Raw genomic sequence first — 23488 nt, 5'->3', positions numbered from 1 at the left:
GCACTCAAAACCTAATTCGAAACGAGCGAACCGGCTCTCAGTTACTCACGCATATTTAAGGCATCCTCGACTTTTACAATCACTTGCCTGCAGGCACAACTTAAAAATTTACACAGGGGTATCATGTACCCAACCTACTGGGCCTACTCAGAAAAGGAACAGGTTAATTACATGGCCCAAAATACCAAATTGACTGGAGGCGTAGCTTGCACTCCTAATACACTTTTAAAACCTACTTGGCACTAGGCAGCTTACACAAGGGCTAATCCCATACTAAGGAGGTGCCTCGTATAAGAAAAGTTTATTACATTCAGAAAAGAAGAAAATCGGTTATGAAAACGTAGTCACCTCAAAACAATATGAGTGGGAGCTCGAGAGGGATAGGCACTCTCTATCCCAATTTGTACCGTAGTTAAAGAGACGGAATTTTTACCAAATGTCTTTTACATTTTAAAGGTAGGTTACATGAGAAAAGTTACGAACCTGCCCCGTGGGTTAAACTGCTGACCTAGCAAGAAATAAGGTTATTAAACGGCCATTACCTTGTTGATGAAGTGCTGCCCGAAGAAAGAGGCGCTTCCCGCCCCTGCTACATATTCACACACTAAGCAAGATGTCGATGGAGTGGCGACGAGCCATGAAGCTCAGCAGTTTTATACCCACAAGGAAGCTTCGAGACCTTTCATGAAATAAAAGCGCCACACCCCTTCCATTTATTGGCTAACATCAAAAGTTACACACAACATGAACAAGAAAACTAGGATTGGAGGAAAATTAATTTAGAAAATTCGGGATTGGCTGAATTCAAAACTGGCGGAAACAGAGATCAATATTGCCAACCCAAAAACTGAAAAAAAGAAATTTAACAAAGAACAAACTTATGGATACAAGGTTTCTTCAAAAAAACAGTTCCTTCACTTCGCACCAGAGTGCGCAATCGTAGTATTTTCTCTGTAGAGACATCTAGAAGAGAATGTCCACACTTCTTGATACAGGGCAAAACAAACACAATTCGAAATAGACACAGTTCAGAACACTTCAAAATTACAAAATTTACAGGGGTGACATCTTCCAAGAAACCGTTGAGTTAATTCAGTTTGTTAAGTTCAGACTTTCTTCAACTGGCGCAATATTTGAATTAGCTGCGTGGAGGTGTATTGCCCGGTACAATAATAATAATAATAATAATAATAATAATAATAATAATAACACTTACTAATTGAGCTCATTATGTGTAGTATTTACCCATCGTTTGAGAGAATTGTTTCCAAGTTATACTAGTCCATTACAGTTGCATCAACATTCACCTGATAATCGTCTGTCACAATTTGAATGACAGTTCACTTCAACGCCACACTGCAACAACACTCCCAACTGGATTCCCGTCAAATGCGCTCTACACATCGACACAGTTCCATCTGAACGCTCCCATATCCTATGTGCGGATGCCCAATCTCCTGGACTACGCTGCCAATACTTTAATTACAACCCTCGTAATTAAACCTCCACACAGAATATTCACCCCATTGTAAACCAGGAATTAACCATTTAACATCCACTTGATTACCATGGAATTATCATTATTGTAAAATTAAAATTAATGCCTTTTAGATACATTGTTTTAAATCCCATATGCTTATTTTTGCAGTTCACCATTAACATGACTCTCGACTTCTACTATGTTGCGGTAGGTGCTCCCTGCAGATCAGTCTTGCTTTGTGCCAAAGCTATTGGAGTTGATCTGAAGCTGACAGAACTCACGGCTGGCGATAATCTTAAACCAGAATTTATTAAGGTAAGTGTATACGTCAATGAATTGGTTAATCTTGATATTAAATTCTTCCGATTAATAATAAGCCCCACCAGGGGCATTATACGAAGAGTACCTTATACGTGTACACATACATTTGTTAAATTGATAAGAGGTGCAACGCTAATTTTCTGGTAAACGCATACCGTAATTCAAATATTTTTTAGAAATTATTTATTCAAAATATTCTATTATCTGGTACCAATTATTATTATTATTATTATTATTATTATTATTATTATTATTATTATTATTATTATTATTATTATTATTATTTTCAGATAAATCCTCAGCATTGTGTGCCGACAATGGTGGACAATGGATTTGCTCTCTGGGAGAGGTGAGCTCTGTTTATACATGACTAGCTTATATACCCGTGCTTCGCTACGGATTTCTACATTGTATACAGTATTCTAGGTTAGGTAGTGTACACGTTGTGCGCAAGATTGTATTAAATTGCATAGCTCTTAACGTTACCCTAAAAACGCGACAGGGAAGTTACCAAACGTCTTTTCTCATAAGAAGACTGGGTTAAGGAATTTTCATTGTAAAGGTAGGCCCCTTGTTTACCACCAGTCATAGTCAGGTTGGGGAGTTTTCATTTTAATGGCAGACACTCACGCTCCACCTGCCTTTTTACATCCTCAGAAAGACTGTCTTAGTAGTTCTCCCAACTGAAATAAACACAGGTCATTACAATGACGTCAGTAAGAATGGTGCGATTAAAAGCAATGCTTTCATATGAAATACTCAATCAAATGAAAAAGCGCACATTTTCTCACTTTTAACGAACAGCACTACGCTGCCGATCTAACAGTTCAAAGTTCCAGGAGCGGGAATGACCAACCCGCAGACAGCCGTGATCCGTGAACACACTTCGTCTTATTTTCGGCCGGGTGGGGGTGTCGAATAGTGGAGACTCCCAGGGAAAAAACTATGCCCTTTTACTCTTCTGTTTAATAGGAGTAGGCCCGATGAGTCGGAAAATCTCAGTTCACTACATAGGCGGCGGAAAAATCTGTCTGACTTGGAGACAAATTTTTCCTCCAAGCCAGAGGAATTTGGCTAATTTGGAACAAAATGAATGTAAAATTTAATAAAAGTGGACAGGAAGAAGATTTTCTTAAGAAACGGCCCTTTACAGGCTTGAATTTTGAGTTATTTCGTGAATTGTGGTGCTATAATTTGGATTAGTACTAAATTGCAATTCTAAACCAGGTCCTACTACTACTTCTAAGAGAGCGTCTGCCTTAAGTGTGCACACTACTCATTCAAAACAGCGTGTCAGAGTAGGGATCGAATATCTGGAATACTATGATGAAACAGTCTGTTACGTACCGGCAGTATCGGAAAATGTATGAACCAGAGGAATGGCATGCTAGAGAAGAAAGTTTTCTAACTCCCCAGCTATTTTCCGCCAATATTCAATCAGGCTGTTATATTCGGTAAGCAGCAGTAACCCCATCTATCGGAGATGAGCGGCAGCATAAGGAACAAAGAACATCACAACAAACAATGCTCAATGTAATGTTATTGTTGATCAATGTTATGCGCTTTCAGTATTGTAGGGCTTCACATTTATTTTTCTTCCGACTCTGAAATATCAGTCTTATCATAGTCGGTGCGGTAAAACAGAATAAAACATAAATGGTCGGAAATTGTATTCTCTACAACTTTTGTTATACTGTATAGTACTTTTCGATAGGACCAATAACATGGGTATTTAAAAATTAAATTTTAAGCGCCTTCCCCCAAACTACAATTTCATCCAGGGTGAATAAAATTGTTTATAACTTAGTCTGTAGTTTCCTTTTTTTTTTTTTTTTTTGCTAGTTGCTTTACGTCGCACCGACACAAATAGGTCTTATGGCGACGATGGGACAGGGAAGGGCTAGGAATGAGAAGGAAGCGGCCGTGGCCTTAATTAAGGAACAGCCCCGGCATTTGCCTGGTGTGAAAATGGGAAACCGCGGAAAACCATTTTCAGGGCTGCCGACAGTGGGGTTCGAACCTACTATCTCCCGAATACTGGATACTGGCCGCACTTAAGCGACTGCAGCTATCGAGCTCGGTGGTCTGTAGTTTCTTATTCCCCGACTCTATATACTGATTTTCATTAAATTCTGCTAACCAATTTTCTTGTGGCTCGGCGCTGATGTGGACTTGGCAACAAAAATACAAATTCATGTATATCTGTGTTATCGAAGCCGGTACGGTAACAGTTTATGACATAAATAATTAGAAATTTAATTCTATGTAACTTTCGTTATGCAATATTTATCGATAGGACCACTAATAATATACATATTTGAGAATTAAATTTTAGGACTTCCCTTAAACTACCATTTCACTCAGCGTGAGTAAAATGATTTATAGCCTAGATTGTAGTGGCTCATCCCCCGACTTTACATACCGATTTTCATTAAATTCTCTTCAGCCGTGATGCGTGGACAGACAGACAGACAGACAGACAGACAGACAGACAGACAGACAGACAGACAGACAGACATTACAGAAAAGTAAAAAGTACATTTCCTTGTTACTATGGACATGAGCGATACAGAAATACCATTATTTTCAAATTCTGAGAAATGTACAGGCAAAACTCTTATTTTATATATAGATAGATATAACGTTGTTTGTTAGAAAAATAGAGAAAGTGCTCAACCATATGATCCCTACATTCTCAACAAGGCACACATAAACGTGCAAGATTTTGAAGTCCCTGTATTTCAGATTCCATGTAAAACAATTGATCCAGTTACATAAAATAACAAGCTATAAGTACTTTAACACGACAGCTTAGGCTTTCTGAAATGGTATCGTGAGGATAAGAGAAGTTTCCCAGGGTTGTAGGCTATAGTCCAATTGGACGTAAAGCTCCTTATCTTTCACTATATACTGTGGCTGGCATTTTAAAGGATCTGGATTGGAGTTGTGCACTGCTCGATCCCAGAATGTTGCTATTCCAAGGGAGTCACACTAGTGAGTCTGCCACGATGGCAAGCAGATGCCGACTGGACGTTCTCTCCCCTATTTCGGCCCTGTTGCTGGTTCTTCCAATTTATTTAATTGTCCGCCGTCCGCCAGTCCGTTCAGCCGTCCGTCCGTCCGTCCGTCCGTCCGATTCTGCATTTATGGCTGTAGTAAATACCCCCCTTATGTTTATCACCCTTTCTTTTGTACACTGATTTCATTCATTAGATATCACTCGTTCATGCAAATAGTAATCAACTAAGTATTTCAGGTATGACATTATATCTCAACCCATTGCCTTTAATATATCCCCAGAAATCTTAACAATCCAAGCTGTTTTCCTAGTTTTCAACTTCTGTATCTTTTTGTAAATGTCTTTATTTTCATAGGTAAATTTTAGTAATTCGCCAGTATTAGTCGCCTCATCTATGTGAACATTATCCTTATATTCATCTACATTAACATACCGCTGACTGAATACCTCTGCCTTCTGTAAGTCCTTGTGATTTATTGTTGCATTGTGCTTCGAAGAGCCAAACCACAATGAGATTGAAGCATGACACGTTAGAGAAAACAATACATTGTCATTGCTACATCTACTGTAATTGTGATATTCATTGCAGTATTGCACCACACAGTGCGCAGGGGTCAAAGGCAAACATTGCAGTGGATACTGCACCTGTATCCAGACTCATTCAAATTGCAACTGATGATACTTGTTGAGAATGGCAAAAGCAGTGCAGGCTCACGAACTGCAGAATTTCTCAGAATCAAGTAACATTACCTGTCTACTGTATGTGATGTATGTGCACACATATGTTATTAGTAAATCAAGGCTTCAGTCAGTATCACTGGCTATATGAAAAATCAACCATCTGCATTCCTGTATTCTGATGATACAACCCCATTCAAATAGGTCTAAATGGTCATTTTTGACTCAAGTAGGATTCTGTGGCATATTTGTCTAGCTTGTGACATTCTAGCTGTTCTACGGTCACTATATTACATGTTACTATGATATTTATGTGGATTCTCCTTAGTCCACATTTCACCATTGGTACTCTAAATGGATTTGATTTGATTGCAAACTAGCTGATGTACCCGTGCTTCGCTACGGAATTCTACATTGTAAACTGAACTCTATGTTAAGTAGAGTACATGTTGTGAGTAAGATTCTATTCAATTGCATAGCTCCTAACGTTACCCCAGAAATGCGACAGGGAGGTCACCATTCGTCTTTTCTCACGTGAAGAATGGATTAAGGAATTTTCATTGTAAAGGCAGGCCCTCTTGTCCAGTATCAGTCAAAATCAAGTTGGGGAGTTTTCATTATGATGGCAAGCTCAATGACAGGCTCACTTGCCTACTGCCAATCACAATCGAGTTGGACAGTTTTCATTTTAATGGCAGATACTCACTCTCCACCTCCCTTATTACATCTTCAGAAGGACTGTCTTTGTGTTTTCCCAACTGAAATCAACATAGGCAATTAAAATGAAGTCAGTAGGAATGTTGCGATTAAAAGCAATGCTATCATAGGAAACACTCGATCAAATGAAAACTGGCACATTTTCTCACTTTTTTTGCGAACAGTACTACGCTGCCGATCTAACAGTCCAAAACTCCAGAGCTGTAATGAGCAAGCCTCAAACAGCTGTGAACACTTCTCTGCCATTATTCTGTTAAGTGTGCACACTGCACATTCCAATCAGCGACTCAGAATAGGGACCGAATCGCTGAAATACTATGATGAACCAGTATGCTACGTACCAGTAGTATCAGAAAATTTATGAACCAGAGGGATGTCATGCTAAAGAAGAAAGTTATCTAACTTCCCAGCTACTTCCCGCCAATATTCAGGCAGGCTGTTATACTCGGTATGCATCAGTGATCCCATCTATCGGAGATGAGCGGCAGCAGAAGAGACAAAGCACATCACAACAAACAATGGTCAATGTAATGTTACTGTTGATCAATTTTATGGTATTTTGATGTTGTAGGCTTTCACATTTAGTTTTGTTTTCACTCTGTGATATATGGGCATCTAATGTAATGGAAGTCCTCCTTCCTTTCGTGACCCCTTCTTGTCTTATTTTCCAAGTGATCGTTCCTTTACGATATTTTCTCATTTTTATAATCATCTTCAGAGTGTTCCTTGTCAATATGGACTGACCATGTATTTTTACACCTTAAGATAATCATGACAAAAACCATCGCCAGTTAACATGATTGAACAATATTTCGTTAAATTCTGTTCACCCATTTTCTCGTGGCTCGGCGTTCCTATGTACTTACGAACAAATATCCAAAATCATTAATATCTCTGTTATCATAGTCGGTACAGTAAAAGTATAAGACATAAATGATCGGAAATTTAATTCTAAATAACTTCAGTTATGTGGTATTTATCGATAGGACCACTAATAACGTAAATATTTGAGAATTACATTTTAGGCCTCCCTCTAAACTACTATTTCACTGAGCTTGAATAAAAAATTTATAGCCTAGAGTGTAGTTGCTCATCCCGCGACTTAATATACAGTACTTATTTTCATTAAATTTCCTTCAGCCATTCAGACAGATGTAGGTGACCGAAATTTTAAAAGTGCATTTCTTTGTTACTGTGGACACGACCAATACAGAAATACCATTTTTTTTTTTAAATTTGAGCAATGACTTCTTATGGTTGCAGCAATTTCCATACCTATTTGTGTATGTATGTACTAGATGATTGTTCATGTCTTACTAGTCATCATTTTACTATGGTTTGCAATGTTGGTATATAATTATTTTACACATTAATTTATATCGTAATTTACGATATGTTATCAGCCGAGCCATACTGAGTTACCTGGTCCAGCAGTATGGAAAAGATGAATCTCTCTACCCCAAAGATGTTAAGAAGAGAGCCCAAGTAGACCAAAGATTGTATTTTGATATGGGAACACTCTACCAAAGATTTGCTGACTATTATGTAAGTATACTATTTAGATTCCTTATCTTTAATTTCCCTTCTTTCAAGAGTCTGAGATATACAGTAATTTTTGAACAACTTTGCTGTTTATATATTTGTGTCACTGTTCTGGGTCTCTTCGTATCATTACCCAATTGTACTGGAAGCAAACCGCAGAGGTCGAAATAGAAGGAACTACTATTGAGGACATAGCTATACGAAGAGGTGTCCGCCAGGGATGTGTCTTGTCCCCACTCCTTTTGAACATCTACTCTGAAGCTGTGTTCAGAGAGGCTATGGAAGATGTTAATCTAGGTATCAACATCAACGGCTATGTCATTAATAACATCCGATTTGTTGATGACACGATTGTTTTAGCCAGCAACCCTAGCGATCTTCAAATCATTATAAACAACATCGTGAGGACCAGTGAAACTTACGGTTTATCCTTGAATATTAACAAGACCAAGCTGATTGTATTTTCGAAAACAGTCCTCCCTTTACATCAATAACAACATCGTCCAACAAGTATCTTCCATCAAATATCATGGGACTCTAGTGAACCAGCATTGTGATTCAAAATGTGAAACCTTATCCAGGATTGGACAAGCAAAAAAGATGTTCAATACCATGAGGACCTTATTCACCAGCCGTAAACTCAACCTCCAGCTCAGAGTTCGAATGCTACGTTGTTATGTCTTTCCTCTACTTCTGTATGGTTTCGAGGGGTGGACGCTCAGCCCTTTATTGGAGAAACGGATTGAATCTTTTGAAATTACTTATACAGAAGAATACTCCGAATATCTTGGGCAGAAAAGAAGACAAATGAAGAAGTTCTCAACATCTTGAACAAGAAGAATGAGCTTCTCATAACCATCAAGGAGCGTAAGCTCAGCTACCTCGGGCACATCATGAGAGTTGAACGATATGAACTTCTCCGACTGATCATTCAAGGGGACACTGATGGGAAAAGATCTGTGGGAAGACGGAGACATTCCTGGCTGAAAGAATTGCGGCGGTGGTATGGACATACGTCGATAGAAATCTTCCGTGCTGCCGTTTCGCATGTAATCATAATCAACTAGATGGCCAATCTTCGGAGGGAGACGGCGTCATAAGAAGAAGAAATTCTGCATCTCAGCCAACTTTACTAGAGCTTAAGTGTGGCTTCGAGAACACCACATCAGATCAGCTGTGAAGGCTATACTAGGCCGTGCTAGAACCTTACCTAGCATACACATCATACACTGTATACTAGAATTTTAAAAACAATCGGACAGTATTATAAAATAGGTACGTTATCTGAATTAAAGGAAAGTGTGATGATGATAAAATTAGCAGTACTTTTCTGACTGACAAAGAAGGGAACCTACACTCGATGTTACAAACTAAGAGCTATCTATGGCTCTGAATTCACTTCACCATTTTGATGCAAAACCCATACTAAGTGACCTGTAATAAAAAGATGTAATTAAATCTCCTTGAACAGAACTTCTTAGCTTAACCGAATACTACATTGCGGTCTTTGAATTTGTAATGCATCTAGCTATATTACCCGGCTTTGCTCAGACACTTTTTTGACTTTGTAATTTTAGAATTTGTATTAACTGTTTGATTACCCGGAGTCCTTGGGTTTCGATTCCCTGCCAGGTCAGGGATTTTCACCTGGGTTTGAGGGCTAGTTCGAGGTCCATTCAGCCTACATGATTAGAACTGAGGAGCTATCTGACGGTGAGATAGCGGCGCCGGTCTAGAAAGCCATGAATAACGGCCGAATGGATTCATCGTGATGACCACACGACACCTCGTAATCTGCAAGCCTTCAGGCTGAGCAGCGGTCGCTTGGTAGGCCAAGGTTTTTGAAGACTATAGTGCTACGGAGTAGATTTCCTTTTTGTGACGTTGACTGATTGTTTATTAACTCTTTTGTAAATTTAGAATTATTGTTATATTTTTAACTTTGAGTTTCAGTTTGAGATTATAATTTTGTGTTAAACTATTTCCTCGTGGCTGCCTAGCTTGTTACGAAAGTAGCTTACAGTATCTATAGAAAAATAGATTGTAACTGTGTGTATGCCTCGCGCTGTAGAAATGATGTACACGATTCCAACTGTCACTGGGATTGGTACCAATCATGCTAGGGACCCCGAAAAATGTGGATTAAATAAAAATATCGGCCATTTTGGGCATATTATTGTTCACCCCTTCTCAACTCCCATGCCGGACTGAGTGGTTCAGACATTTGAAGCGCTCGCCTTCTGACCTCAACTCGGCATATTTGATCCCCAGTCCGGTAATGTTTGAAGGTGTTCAAACGCTGGTTAATAGAGCAAACGGCTGAAAAGCCTTACATCTAATCTGTTTTTGACAAGCTCTATTGGTGAAAAATATTTAATTCCCTCCATGGGAACTAGAATTTTCAATTCGGAATAGCCAGGCGGGCAATAATTCCATTGTGGAGTTTTATCTCCCGTATGCAGTTATCAGACTGTGCCTCTTATAACGGGCTGCTGATAAGTTCACCTGCATACACCCCGGCGTCAGTGGGTAGGGTCTGACACATCCCACTGTGATGAGTCTAGTGTCAGACCTAAGACGAAACGCTGGTTAATAGAGCAAACGTCTGAAAAGCCTTACATCTAATCTGTGTTCAAATATGTCAGCCTCATGTCTGTAGATGTAGTGGCACGTAAAAGAACTCTTGCGGAACTAAATTCCAGCACCTCGGCGTCTCTGAAAACGGTAGTTAATGGACCGTAAAGCCAATAACATTGTTATTCTCAACCCTCATGCTGATGGATGCTGAACATGGACTTAAACGGCATCCACAGTGTCACAATTCATCTCAGCGATGGATTCAACACTGATATCCGTCGTTTTCGCTTATTTTTACATATCAACCCCCCCCCCCCCGTTGGGGTGCTAATGGTGTCTTACCCCAACAGTATTTTTTGCAGATAGTAAGTCGTGTGTATCAAGTTTGGTTAAGAACTATGCTAGAACATACACACATCCATAATACCAATATAATTGGTCCGTTATTGGACATAATAACTTTTCCAGCTAACTCATTCCTGTTGCCAATATTTTACTCCAGTGTGCCAAATTTTGGCTCATCAGTTGGTAACTAGTACATATACCAAGACGCATGACTAGTTGTTGTTGAAGAAGTTTTCATTCCCCTCCGGAAGGGCAGGGAGGGCCCCCTAGAGCGTTACGCGCTTTCTCGGGCCGGGAGATGCGTAGAAAGAGTAAGGTGTGATGAAGGAGAAAGATGGGTAAAACGACGTAGCAAAGTCATGTGAAAGGAATAGTGGGGTCTCTTGGCTAGGGAGATGCGAAGATAAGTGGTTGTAGAGACGGAGGGGAGGATAGACGGGAGTGCCAAAGTGGAAGGATGGGTTGAGGAGTTGTAGCGCTGCGGCGATGTGACTGAGGGAAGTTGTGAGGAGTCTATACAGATCTGGATGTGGAGATGGGTAGATGAAGGAGCGAGTTGCGGTACGTAGTGACGACGTTGATAGGGAGGATGAGCTGGCCGAGTGCGATGATGTGTAGCGACGGAGGGATGTCTGGAGAAAGGTCGAGGATGGGAGAGTGAGAGAGTTCCACTGGATAATGGCGTCGATAGATGTGAGCTCCACTGGCGATGAGGCGATGGACTGCGTCTTCTGTCGGTAGATGGAGACGTACTAAGGTAGTCGGTCCAGAAGAGTTCAGTATGCGGAACACCCGCCGTGCTGGGTCTCCTGTTACATGAAGTTCGTGGAGGACTTCTTGTTCGGTGATGGTTGTGGAAACTCCGCGAAGAATGCAGCTAAACATTGCGGGTTGAGACGGTGGTGGGGGTGGTGGTGGGGGTTGTAGTGACAAAGTTGACGGTGCGACGGATGCGGTAGTTGATGCAGGCGTTTCGGTGATTCGCTGGTGATGGAAGTAGCGAGATGGGATACGTAGAAGGCTAGGGCGTTCAGAGATGAGTTGCATAGGAACAGATGAAGACATTACTGGGGAGGGATGGGAGTAGGTTAAAGATGTGAGAGGGAGGCATTGAAGGGTGAAGGTGGAGGTCGTGGTAGTCGTTGTGGTGGTGGTAGTGGACATGGCACACGTCCAATGCGAAGTTCGGCCACTTGCTTTGTGAGGTCGGCGGAAAGCTGATTATAGTTGACGAGCAACCCGGCCGAGCAAAATTAGTAGGAGAAGCTGCTATTGGATATGTCCAATAGCGAGGTCGATCGCATTGCTAGTGCATACCTTGCAGCCCACTGCGTAGGCTACTTAGATCCACCGGCAGTGCCAATGCACTAGGAGACACTTTGTCTCTTTTGCTAGTTACCAACTAATGAGCCCAAATTGGCACACTGGGTCGAAATGCTGGCAACAAAAATGAGTTGTATGTATGTATGTATGTTGGGTATTCAGCCCAAAGGCTGGTTTGATCCTCTGCAGCTTCGCCAACAGCAGTCATAAATAGCCTAGGCGTCACTGAAGAGGCGTACTAGGGAAATGAGGAGTGAGGTAGTTTCCCGTTGCTTTCCTCACCGAGCCAGCCGCTCCTATTACATATCATTCTGCCAAGCCCACTGAAATGCATGCACCAACTGACCTTATGACCGATATTTTCACACCGTTCATAACAGGGACTGGCTGCATAAGCAATGGTATTACTAGCATCACTCATACCTCAGTCACTAGCTGGAGAATTTATAATATCCAGTAATGGACCAATTATATCTATACTGATATAATAAAGAGAGAGTGCGAATTTCGTGAGGTTGTTTATATCTGGAGGGTAATCATCTCAGACACTACTGGACCGATTCTAAACATTCTTTAACTAATATAATGATACATTATCCCTGAGTGCTATATTCTATATTTTATTTTCAATGCAATTCGAAGGGGGGGGGGGCAACGGGGGGAGGTATAAGAATAAGAGGCTAATATAGGCGAAATATCGAATTTGTTGCACAAGGACGAGACAAAGCTCATTTTAAGCCTCTCGACGCAAAAAAAACCAACTCGGTGACCCCTATGGGCCCGAAAAAAATGTTTTAAGGATCTAAAACCAACCGTTATGGAGATATTGGCACCACACCACCGCTGCTCTAGGAATAGGATAAAGAAATGAACTGCCGTAACCATGACAACGTCAGCTCCAGGATTTAACAGCAGCAGAGATTATGCGTGTACATTCGGGCCTAGCTGCCAACCAAAACTGGTACACACAATCCCTGAGCATATCTACAGTATATCTCAAAAACTTTACATGTTACAGACGTGAAGTTGTTTTTATAATCTCTTTTAAAAGTAAACATGTATTATTTCGTTTTCGAAAAAAAAAAAACCACTTAAATATGGTGGGGGTTAAAAGGACTGAAGGTGGTATTATTTAGTTTATTTTCCGGGTTGAACCGTGTTGTTTTCTGTACATTACGTACAAAGGGCACTAGGAAAGTTTTGCAATTCGCAAAAACGGTTGGCTGGACACCCCTGTTATGGTGAGGGATGAAAAGAGGGATGAAAATCGGTCTAGAAGACAGCAAGGCGCGACCTTCACACCAGTTGTTGATGCTTACTTGTTGTTTAAAGGGGCCTAACATCGAAGGTCATCGGCCCCACACCAGTTGTTACCAAGCAGGGAGATTGAAAGCAAGTTAAGATGTCATTGTGTTCTAAAGGTGAATATCGCGCAATTATCCGCTACAAATTTGCTCGTGGATTAACTGTTGACCAGTGCCTGGAGGAAATGACTCCTGTGCGGGGGAGAGACTGTCCACATTGGACAACAATTTTCCGCTGGTACAAAGAGTTTCGGAGGGGAAATTTTGGGGTTGAAGACGATCCTCGTTCTGGGCGACCGTCTGAATCAATGACTGAGGAAAACATTGAAGGTGTGACGAAAATGTTTCAGGAAGAGCGATAGTGAATTATGTGTGTACTAAGTTTGGTTGAGAGCTATGCTGGAAGATACATTCATCCATAATCTTGGTCATTTTTGGACATTTTCTTCTCACCCACTATGCTGATGGGAGCTGGACTTGGACTTAAACGACATCCAGAGTGTCACTATTCATCTCAGTGACCCCAAAACCTATGAACTGTGCATTTAAATTGGGCGTTTTCTATTATTTTTATATTTCATCCCTGACCACCCCCTGCCCCCAGGGCTACTAGTGGTGTCTTATCACTACAGTATTTTTCTTCAGATAGTGAGTCATATGTGTACTAAGATTGGTTGAGAACTATGCTGTAACATACATCCATAATCTCGGCCATTTTTCGATATCTTCTTCTCACCCTCCATGCTGATGGGGGCTGAACTTTGACTTAAACGGCATCCATAGTGTCACTGTTCATCTCAGAGACCCCGGAAACTATGGTTTCAACACTATTTTTAATTATTTTTATATGCTACCCCCTTCCCACTCCCACCCCTATGGGTGCTAGGGGTGGCTTACCCCCACAGTATTTGTCACGAGATAGTAAGTCATACGTATACAAAGTTTGGTTGCAATTGCGTCAGTGGTTTAGGAGGAGATGTGGAAAGGCACTTCACAAAACGTGGCGGCGTGTTCCCATCCTCCTACATACAGTACAGCATTTCTTACTGGTCTACCATGATACAGAGCAAGTCGCTGATGCATAGCGACAATCTGACCATCAAGGTCGATCCAAATCTTGGAGCAGCTTTGTAATTAAATTAACTGCATACAATTACCCATCATAAAAAACTAGCTATCATTAATTCATTTATTTATTTCAGTTAATTCCAACGAGCCTGCAGGCTCATACATAGGAATTGTACAGGACATTGCATACTGGCGGGCACTTACATAACAAAATATCGTTTGTGTATATTAGTGGTTGAGCATATAAACGCTTACAATATATGAACTATGTTCATCATCAATATGAGGATTGAAAATGAAAATCCACAGCCTGTTTCCAGTCATGCGACCGGGTCAGGAATGGAATGAATGAAGCCCCATCTAGCGGCGAGGACGGGAATCTTGCCGGCTGCCAAAGCCTCCCGCACTCCTCTGGGGCAATGATTAATGAATGACAGATGGAATGATAGTGGAGAATGTTGATGGAATGAAAAATGACAGGGAAAACCGGATTGCCCGGAGAAAAACCTGTACCGCCTCCGCTTTGTCCAGCACAAATCGCACATGCAGTGACCGGGATTTGAACCACGGAACCCAGCGGTGAGAGGCCGGTGTGATGCAACCTGAGCCACGGAGGCTAATATGATGATTACAGAGAAATATTTCTGACTGTATTTACAGAGTATTTATATTTGCATAACATAAGAGTTGCAGAGGTACAAGAATAGATCCGGACATTTTGCAAGATTGTTTGGGAGAATGACCTCAGTGACAACTGATATTTTGAATTAAGCAGCACTGGAGCTTTACCACAAATAACGCTTGACTCTTTATTTGAATGTTGCCAATGTTGGTGCTGTTTTTACCTCCACAGGGATGTTATTAAATACTTGGATTGCAGAGAACGTCATGCTGTTTATACCATATTCATAGGCAAATTCGTTGTCAGAATTCAGGGTATATGTAGAGTTATGGTGTACTGATTTATGTTTTATTTTATACATGAGTATGGCTGCACTGAATTCTGTATTCATGCATAGGGGTGGTATTTTAGCACTTGGGTATAGATATTTGATTGGCGTTAGGTAGGGAGGTTTGAGAATATTTCTAACAGCTCTATTCTGCACTACCATTAGCTCATTCAAGTCAAACTTCTTAGACGCGTCCAGATAACATTCAGATATTGTAGGTGACTATGAACTAAAGACTAGTAGATCTGTTTTAGAAGATGCTGTGTGATAAGGTAACTAAGTTTCTTCAAACCACTTCCTAAACTCTCTCAGGACTAATAAGAACAAATTACAAAATTTTCAGCAAAATCGATCCAGTGGTTTTTGAGTACATTGAAGATGTTTTCTTGTTAGCGGCTGTACGTCGCACCGACACAGATAGGTCTTATGGCGACGATGGGAAAGGAAAGGCCTAGGAGTTGGAAAGAAGCGGCCGTGGCCTTACTTAAGGTACAGCCCCAAAATTTGCCTGGTGTAAAAATGTGAAACCACGGAAAACCATCTTCAGGGCTGCCGACAGTGGGGTTCGAACCCACTATCTCCCGGATGCAAGCTCACAGCCGCGCATTGAAGATTAGCAAACAAATAATTTTTATATTTTTCATAGATTATTTTGCTCATAGAAAGAAGCAAAGAAAAGTCCATACAGGCCATGATGTCCCTTGGAGGAGTAGGAGGTAAAGATTTCTACCACCTGTAACCTCAGCATAAAGTGGGATGGAATGGTTAGCTCTATGCCCAACCGCCTTTGTTCCTAGGAATTTTCTCCCAGGCAAAGGAAGGAACCCACACTCCACGTTAAAGACTAATACTGTAGCTGTGAAGGCAGATCAAATATGAACGGGAATTTGAATGTACTGCTGCTGTTTTTAGTAAAAATTCTGAGATGGGGCTTTGCCAGGATGTTGGTGGGGGTGTCTAGAGAAGGGGCTTGTGCGCACGAACGACGGTGGAGAGCTGGGCTGCTTCAGTACGCCATGAGTGATCAAGAGGTGCATACCTCTGGTGCGCAACGCGTCATTATCAAATTTCTCACAACAAAAGGGCACCAAAACTTCCGAAATTTTGAGACGGCTCCGCGCACAGTTTGGGGAAGAAACACTTCCACAGACTCGAGTGTATGAGAGAGCTAAAACATTTGTGGCAGGAAGAGAAGCTGTGGAAAATGAACCTCATGAAAGGAGACTGCGGACAAGCATCACTGCAAACAACATTGTTGCCATTCGTGATATTATTGGTGAAGATCGGCGAATAAAAATTCAGCAGATTGTTTTAGCCGTAGGAATAAGTTACAGAAGTGTTCAAACCATCATCCGAGATGAACTCTATTTCAGAAAATTGTCTGCCAGGTGGGTTCCTCGTCTCGTCAACAAGGAACAAAAAACTTGACGCTGGGAAGTTTGCCAGAGACTCCTGCGTCGCTACAAACAGGAAGGAGAGGATTTCTTGCATCACATTGAGACTTGTGATGAAACTTGGGTGTTTCATCACATCCCAGAGTTAAAGCAAGCAAGCATGGACTGTCGGCAAGAGACGAAGCAGGTCCGGTCAAGGCCAAAACACGTCCATCGGCTGGAAAAGTGCTTGCAAAAGATTTCTGGGACTCTGCGGGCGTTTTGCTGGTGGATTTTCTTCACGAACAAACGACAATTAATGCAACTTATTAGTGTCGCATTTTGGATGAAGCAAAAGCTGGGCCGATGAACTTCGATGTTAGGCCCCTTTAAACAACAAGCGAAGCAAAAGTTGCGTATTGCAACAAGCAACGACGGCAACCGATCTGAAACGTCATTCTTCTCCATGACAATGCAAGGCATCATACCGCCGCTTTAACGCAGGAAAAACTGGAGGAAATTCACTGGACACCTCTGAAACACCACCCGTACAGTTCAGATTTATCGCCCTGCAACTACCATTTATTTGGACCACTGAAACAAGACGTAGGAGGACAGCGATTCGATGATGATGATGCAAGTATAGAAGAGTTCGTGAACAAGTGGCTCCGCACTCGTCCCTCTTCAATCAGTCACTACTGATCTGCATTTAGGGCAGTCGCCCAGGTGGCAGATTTCCCATCTGGTCTTTTCCTAGCCTTTCTTAAATGATTTCAAAGAAATTGGAAATTTGTTGAACATCTTCTTTGGTAAGTTATTCCAATCCCTAACTCCCTTTCCTATAAATGAATATTTGCCCCAGTCTGTCCTCATGAATTCCAACTTTATCCTCATATTGTGATCTTTCCTACTTTTAAAGACGCCACTGAAACGTATTCGTCTACTAATGTCATTCCACGCCATCTCTCCGCTGACAGCTCGGAACATACCAGTTAGTCGAGCAGCTCGTCTTCTTTCTCTCAATTCTTCCCAGCCAAAACTTTGCAACATTTTTGTAACGCTACTCTTTTGTCGGAAATCACCCAGAACAAATTGAGCTGCGTTTCTTTGGATTTTTTCCAGTCCTTGAATCAAGTAATCTTCGTGAGGGTCCCATATACTGGGACCATACTCTAGTTGGGGTCTTACCAGAGACTTATATGCCCTCTCCTTTACATCCTTACCACAACCCCTAAACACCCTCATAACCATGTGGAGAGATCTGTGCCCTTTATTTACAATCCCATTTATGTGATTACCCCAATGAAGATCTTCCTTACATTAACACCTAGATACACTGACTGACAGAGCAAATGCAACACCAAGGAGGAGTGGTTCGAAAGGGATGAAAGTTGGGAAAAAAACAGAGTCGGCACGGACGAATAATTGATGTTTATTTCAAACCGATATGCAGGTTACACAATGCGCACGGCATCGACTCAGTAGGATGTAGGACCACCGCGAGCGGCGATGCACGCAGAAACACGTCGAGGTACAGAGTCAATAAGACTGCGGATGGTGTCCTGAGGGATGGTTCTCCATTCTCTGTCAACCATTTGCCACAGTTGGTCGTCCGTACGAGGCTGGGGCAGAGTTTGCAAACGGCGTCCAGTGAGATCCCACACGTGTTCGATTGGTGAGAGATCCGGAGTACGCTGGCCACGGAAGCATCTGTACACCTCGTAGAGCCTGTTGGGAGATGCGAGCAGTGAGTGGGCGGGCATTATCCTGCTAAAACAGAGCATTGGGCAGCCCCTGAAGGTACGGGAGTGCCACCGGCCGCAGCACATGCTGCACCTAGCGGTGGGCATTTAACGTGCCTTGAATACGCACTAGAGGTGACGTGGAATCATACGCAATAGCGCCCCAAACCATCAAACCATGATGCCGCGTTGTCTAGCGGTAGGGCGCTCCACAGTTACTGCCGGATTTGACCTTTCTCCACGCCGACGCCACACTCGTCTGCGGTGACTATCACTGACAGAACAGAAGCGTGACTCATCGGAGAACACGACGTTCCGCCATTTCCTCATCCAAGTCGCTCTAGCCCGGCACCATGCCAGGCGTGCACGTCTATGCTGTGGAGTCAATGGTAGTCTTCTGAGCGGACGCCGGGAGTGCAGGCCTCCTTCAACCAATCGACGGGAAATTGTTCTGGTCGATATTGGAACAGCCAGGGTGTCTTGCACATGCTGAAGGCTGAAGAATGGCGGTTGACGTGGCGTGCGGGGCTGCCACCGCTTGGCGGCGGATGCGCCGATCCTCGCGTGCTGACGTCACTCGGGCTGCGCCTGGACCCCTCGCACGTGCCACATATCCCTGCGCCAACCATCTTCGCCACAGGCGCTGCACCGTGGACACATCCCTATGGGTATCGGCTGCGATTTGACGAAGCGACCAACCTGCCCTTCTCAGCCCGATCACCATACCCCTCGTAAAGTCGTCTGTCTGCTGGAAATGCCTCCGTTGACGGCGGCCTGGCATTCTTAGCTATACACGTGTCCTGTGGCACACGACAACACGTTCTACAATGACTGTCGGCTGAGAAATCACGGTACGAAGTGGGCCATTCGCCAACGCCGTGTCCCATTTATCGTTCGCTACGTGCGCAGCACAGCGGCGCATTTCACATCATGAGCATACCTTTGTGACGTCAGTCTACCCTGCAATTGGCATAAAGTTCTGACCACTCCTTCTTGGTGTTGCGTTTGCTCTGTCAGTCAGTGTACTTAAAATGATCCCCCAAAGGTACTATCACCGCATCAACGCAGTAATTAAAACGAGGGGACGTTTCGTATTTGTGAAACTCACAATCTGACTTTTAACCCCGTTTATCAACATACCATTTCCTACTGTCCATCTCACAACTTTATCGAGGTCATGTTGCAGTTGCTCACAATCTTGTAACTTATTTATTACTCTATACAGAAGTACATCATCTGCAAAAAGCCTTATCTCTGATTCCACTTCCCTACTCATATCATGTATATATATCAGAAAACATAAAGGTCCAAAAGTACTGCCTTGAGTAATTCCCCTCTTAATTATTACAGAGTCAGTAAAGCTTCGCCTACGCTAATTATCTGAGATCTATTTTCTAGAAATATAGCAACCCATTCAGTCACTCTTTTGTCTAGTCCAATTGCACGCATTTTTGACAGTAGTCTCCCATGATCTACCCTATCAAATACTTTAGACAGGTCAATCGCGATACAGGCCATTTGTCCTCCTGAATCCAAGATATCTGCTATATCTTGCTGGAATCCTACAAGTTGAGCTTCAGTGGAATAACCTTTCCCAAAACCGAACTGTCTTCTATCGAACCAGTTATTAATTTCGCAAACATGTCTAATATAATCAGAAAGAATGCCTTCCCAAAGCTTACATGCAACTCATGTCAAACTTACTGGCCTGTAATTTTCAGCTTTTTGTCTACCACCCTTTCCTTTATACACAGGGGCTAATATAGCAACTCTCCATTCATTTGGTATAGCTCCTTCAACCAAACAATAATCAAATTAGTACTTCAGATATAGTACTATATCCCAACACATTGTCTTTAGTATACCCCCAGAAATCTTATCAATTCCAGCCGCTTTTCTAGTTTTCAACTTTTGTATCTTATTGTAAATCTCATTGTTATCATACGTAAATTTTAATACTTCTTTAGCATTAGTCACCTTCTCTATCTGGACATTATCCTTGTAACCAACAATCTTTGCATACTGCTGACTGAATACTTCTGCGTTTTGAAGATCCTCACATACACACTCCCCTTGTTCATTAATGATTTCTGCAGTGTTCTTCTTGGAACCTGTTTCTGCCTTAAAGTACCTATACATATCCTTCCATTTTAGACTAAAATTTGTATGACTGCCAATTATACTTGTCATTATGTTATCCTTAGCTGCCTTCTTTGCTAGATTCAGTTTCTTAGTAAGTTCCTTCAATATTTCCTTACTTCCACAGCCATTTCTAACTCTATTTCTTTCCAATATGCACCTCCTCCTTAGTCTCTTTATTTCTCTATTATAATAAGGTGGGTCTTTACCATTCCTTACCACCTTTAAAGTACAAACCTGTTTTCTTCTTTCTGTCAGGACGGCATCAGAAACTTACCAATCTGATGGAGAAAATGTGTATCAAATGCAGGACACTATGTAACAAAGTGATCTCTATATGTGTATTCTTTTTGCTTGATGCAATAAATTTAAAAAAATAACTGCCGTTTATATTTGATCCACCCTCATATGATACTGAGATTAAATATACACATTTGATATAAGGGATTATTTTAAAGTGATATTATAAATGATTTTCTAGTATCCTGTGATGTTTGCTGGTGCTGATTTTGATCCTGCCAAATTGAAGAAACTAGAAGAAGCCTATGAATTTCTGGATACATTTCTTGAGAACCAGGAATGGGTAGCTGGCAATAACCTCACCATTGCTGATTTTGCTGTTGTTTCTTCTGTGTCAACTGCTGATGTAAGTTCAATTGTAGATGTGCACTTACCTAATTTAGTGAATTTTCTGATGAAAGTTTCTTTTTTTTGCTACAATTTCTTGATTTAACACACAGTCTGTATCAGCACACTTTGTCAAAATCATTTCATCCAGAAATGGCTTTCGGAGCTGTATTCCATGTTCAGTGGACCTAGTAAAAATTCAAATGTTGAAAAAATACTAACATTCGCGTAAGTGTGCTGACAAGAAATTTAAAATGTTCAGGACATTTGTGCTTGTTGTGAGAGGAATGACTGAACAGCTGCTCTTCAAGTGTGCTGATAGACTGTTTTAGTTCAATGATGACCAGATGAATGGAGAGTTGCTATAGTAGCCCCTGTGTATAAAGGAAAGGGTGATAGACATAAAGCTGAAAATTACAGGCCAGTAAGTTTGACATGCATTGTATGTAAGCTTTGGGAAGGCATTCTTTCTGATTATATTAGACATGTTTGTGAAATTAATAACTGGTTCGATAGAAGGCAATTCGGTTTTAGGAAAGATTATTCCACTGAAGCTCAACTTGTAGGATTCCAGCAAGATATAGCAGATATTTTGGATTCTGGAGGACAAATGGACTGTATCGCGATTGACCTGTCTAAAGCATTTGATAGGGTGGATCATGGGAGACTACTGGCAAAAATGAGTGCAATTGGACTAGACAAAAGAGTGACTGAATGGGTTGCTATATTTCTAGGAAATAGATCTCAGAGAGTTAGAGTAGGTGAAGCTTTGTCTGACCCTGTAATAGTTGAGAGGGGAGTTCCTCAGGGCAGTGTTATCGGACCTTTATGTTTTCTTATATATATAAATGATATGAGTAAAGGAGTGGAATCGGAGGTAAGGCTTTTTGCGGATGATGTTATTCTCTATAGAGTGATAAATAAGTTACAAGATTGTGAGCAACTGCAACGTGACCTCGAAAATATTGTGAGATGGACAGCAGGCAATGGTATGTTGATAAACGGGGTTAAAAGTCAGGTTGTGAGTTCCAAAAATAGGAAAAGTCCTCTCAGTTTTAATTACTGCGTTGATAGGGTGAAAGTTCCTTTTGGGGATCATTGTAAGTATCTAGGTGTTAATATAAGGAAAGATCTTCATTGGGGTAATCACATAAATGGGATTGTAAATAAAGGGTACCGAACTCTGCACATGGTTATGAGGGTGTTTAGGGGTTGTAGTAAGGATGTAAAGGAGAGGGCATATGAGTCTCTGGTAAGACCCCAACTAGAGTATGGTTCCAGTGTATGGGACCCTCACCAGGATTACCTGATTCAAGAACTGGAAAAAATCCAAAGAAAAGCAGCTCGATTTGTTCTGAGTGATTTCCGACAAAAGAGTAGCGTTACAAAAAAAGTTGCAATGTTTGGGTTGGGAAGAATTGAGAGAAAGAAGAAGAGCTGCTCGACTAAGTGGTATGTTCCGAGCTGTCAAGGGAGAGATGGCGTGGAATGACATTAGTAGACGAATAAGTTTGAATGGCGTTTATAAAAGTAGGAAAGATCACAATATGAAGATAAAGTTGGAATTCAAGAGGACAAACTGGGGCAAATATTCGTTTATAGGAAAGGGAGTTAGGGATTGGAATAACTTACCAAGGGAGATGTTCAATAAATTTCCAATTTCTTTGAAATCATTTCGGAAAAGGCTAGGAAAGCAACAGATAGGGAATCTGCCACCTGGGCGACTGCCCTAAATGCAGATCAGTATTGATTGATTGATTGATTGATTATGGCTCTTCTTTATTGCTTTCTATAGGATGCATTTGCCTGCTGCCGTTTCTTGATGGATACAGTACTTTTGTATCCATCTCTTGGCACAGGCCAGAGTAAAGTGTAGCTTTCACCGAAGTCCCAGTCTCATCCATGGCTGTGACAATATGGAAGCTGCTGGGGTATGGGTGGTGCTGAGTATTGACATTCACAGCACGACTAGTGCATCTGAGTGTTATGAAAGGTGTTGCTAATAGGATTAGTCGTGCTGCAATAGCACTTTCTGGCCCAGTGAGGAAAGCAATGGCAAACTACCTCACTCCTCGTCTTGCCTAGTACGGCTCATTTTGGTGCTGCCATTGGTTTTTGCGTTTTCCTTATAACCGCATAACCTTTGGTGGTGCTATTTGAGGATCCAACCAGCCTCTGGGCTGATGACCTAACAGACAGATAGGATGCATTAGTACTATTTTAGGATCGAACAGTACAGAATAACCCTTTGTTTTGAACCAAGAAATATATCTATGTCCTGGA

At 41.6% G+C, this 23488-nt stretch overlaps 1 protein-coding gene across 3 annotated transcripts in view; it reads left to right on the top strand.

Moving 5' to 3' along the window:
* Window positions 1-23488, top strand: part of LOC136858755 (glutathione S-transferase 1-1) — a 94806-nt gene that overhangs the window by 49138 nt on the left and 22180 nt on the right. For all 3 annotated transcript variants that reach the window (XM_067138525.2, XM_067138524.2, XM_067138526.2), the window contains exons 2-5: window positions 1649-1795; window positions 2092-2150; window positions 7619-7760; window positions 21060-21224. In XM_067138525.2, the coding sequence (XP_066994626.2) occupies window positions 1649-1795; window positions 2092-2150; window positions 7619-7760; window positions 21060-21224 (513 nt within the window). The remainder of the gene's footprint in view (window positions 1-1648; window positions 1796-2091; window positions 2151-7618; window positions 7761-21059; window positions 21225-23488) is intronic.

This window comes from Anabrus simplex, chromosome 1, assembly GCF_040414725.1.
Source record: "Anabrus simplex isolate iqAnaSimp1 chromosome 1, ASM4041472v1, whole genome shotgun sequence".
In the NCBI taxonomy this organism is placed as follows: Eukaryota; Metazoa; Arthropoda; class Insecta; order Orthoptera; family Tettigoniidae; genus Anabrus; species Anabrus simplex.
Note: the sequence above shows the minus strand (reverse complement) of the source record. Positions and strands in the feature narration are given on the sequence as shown.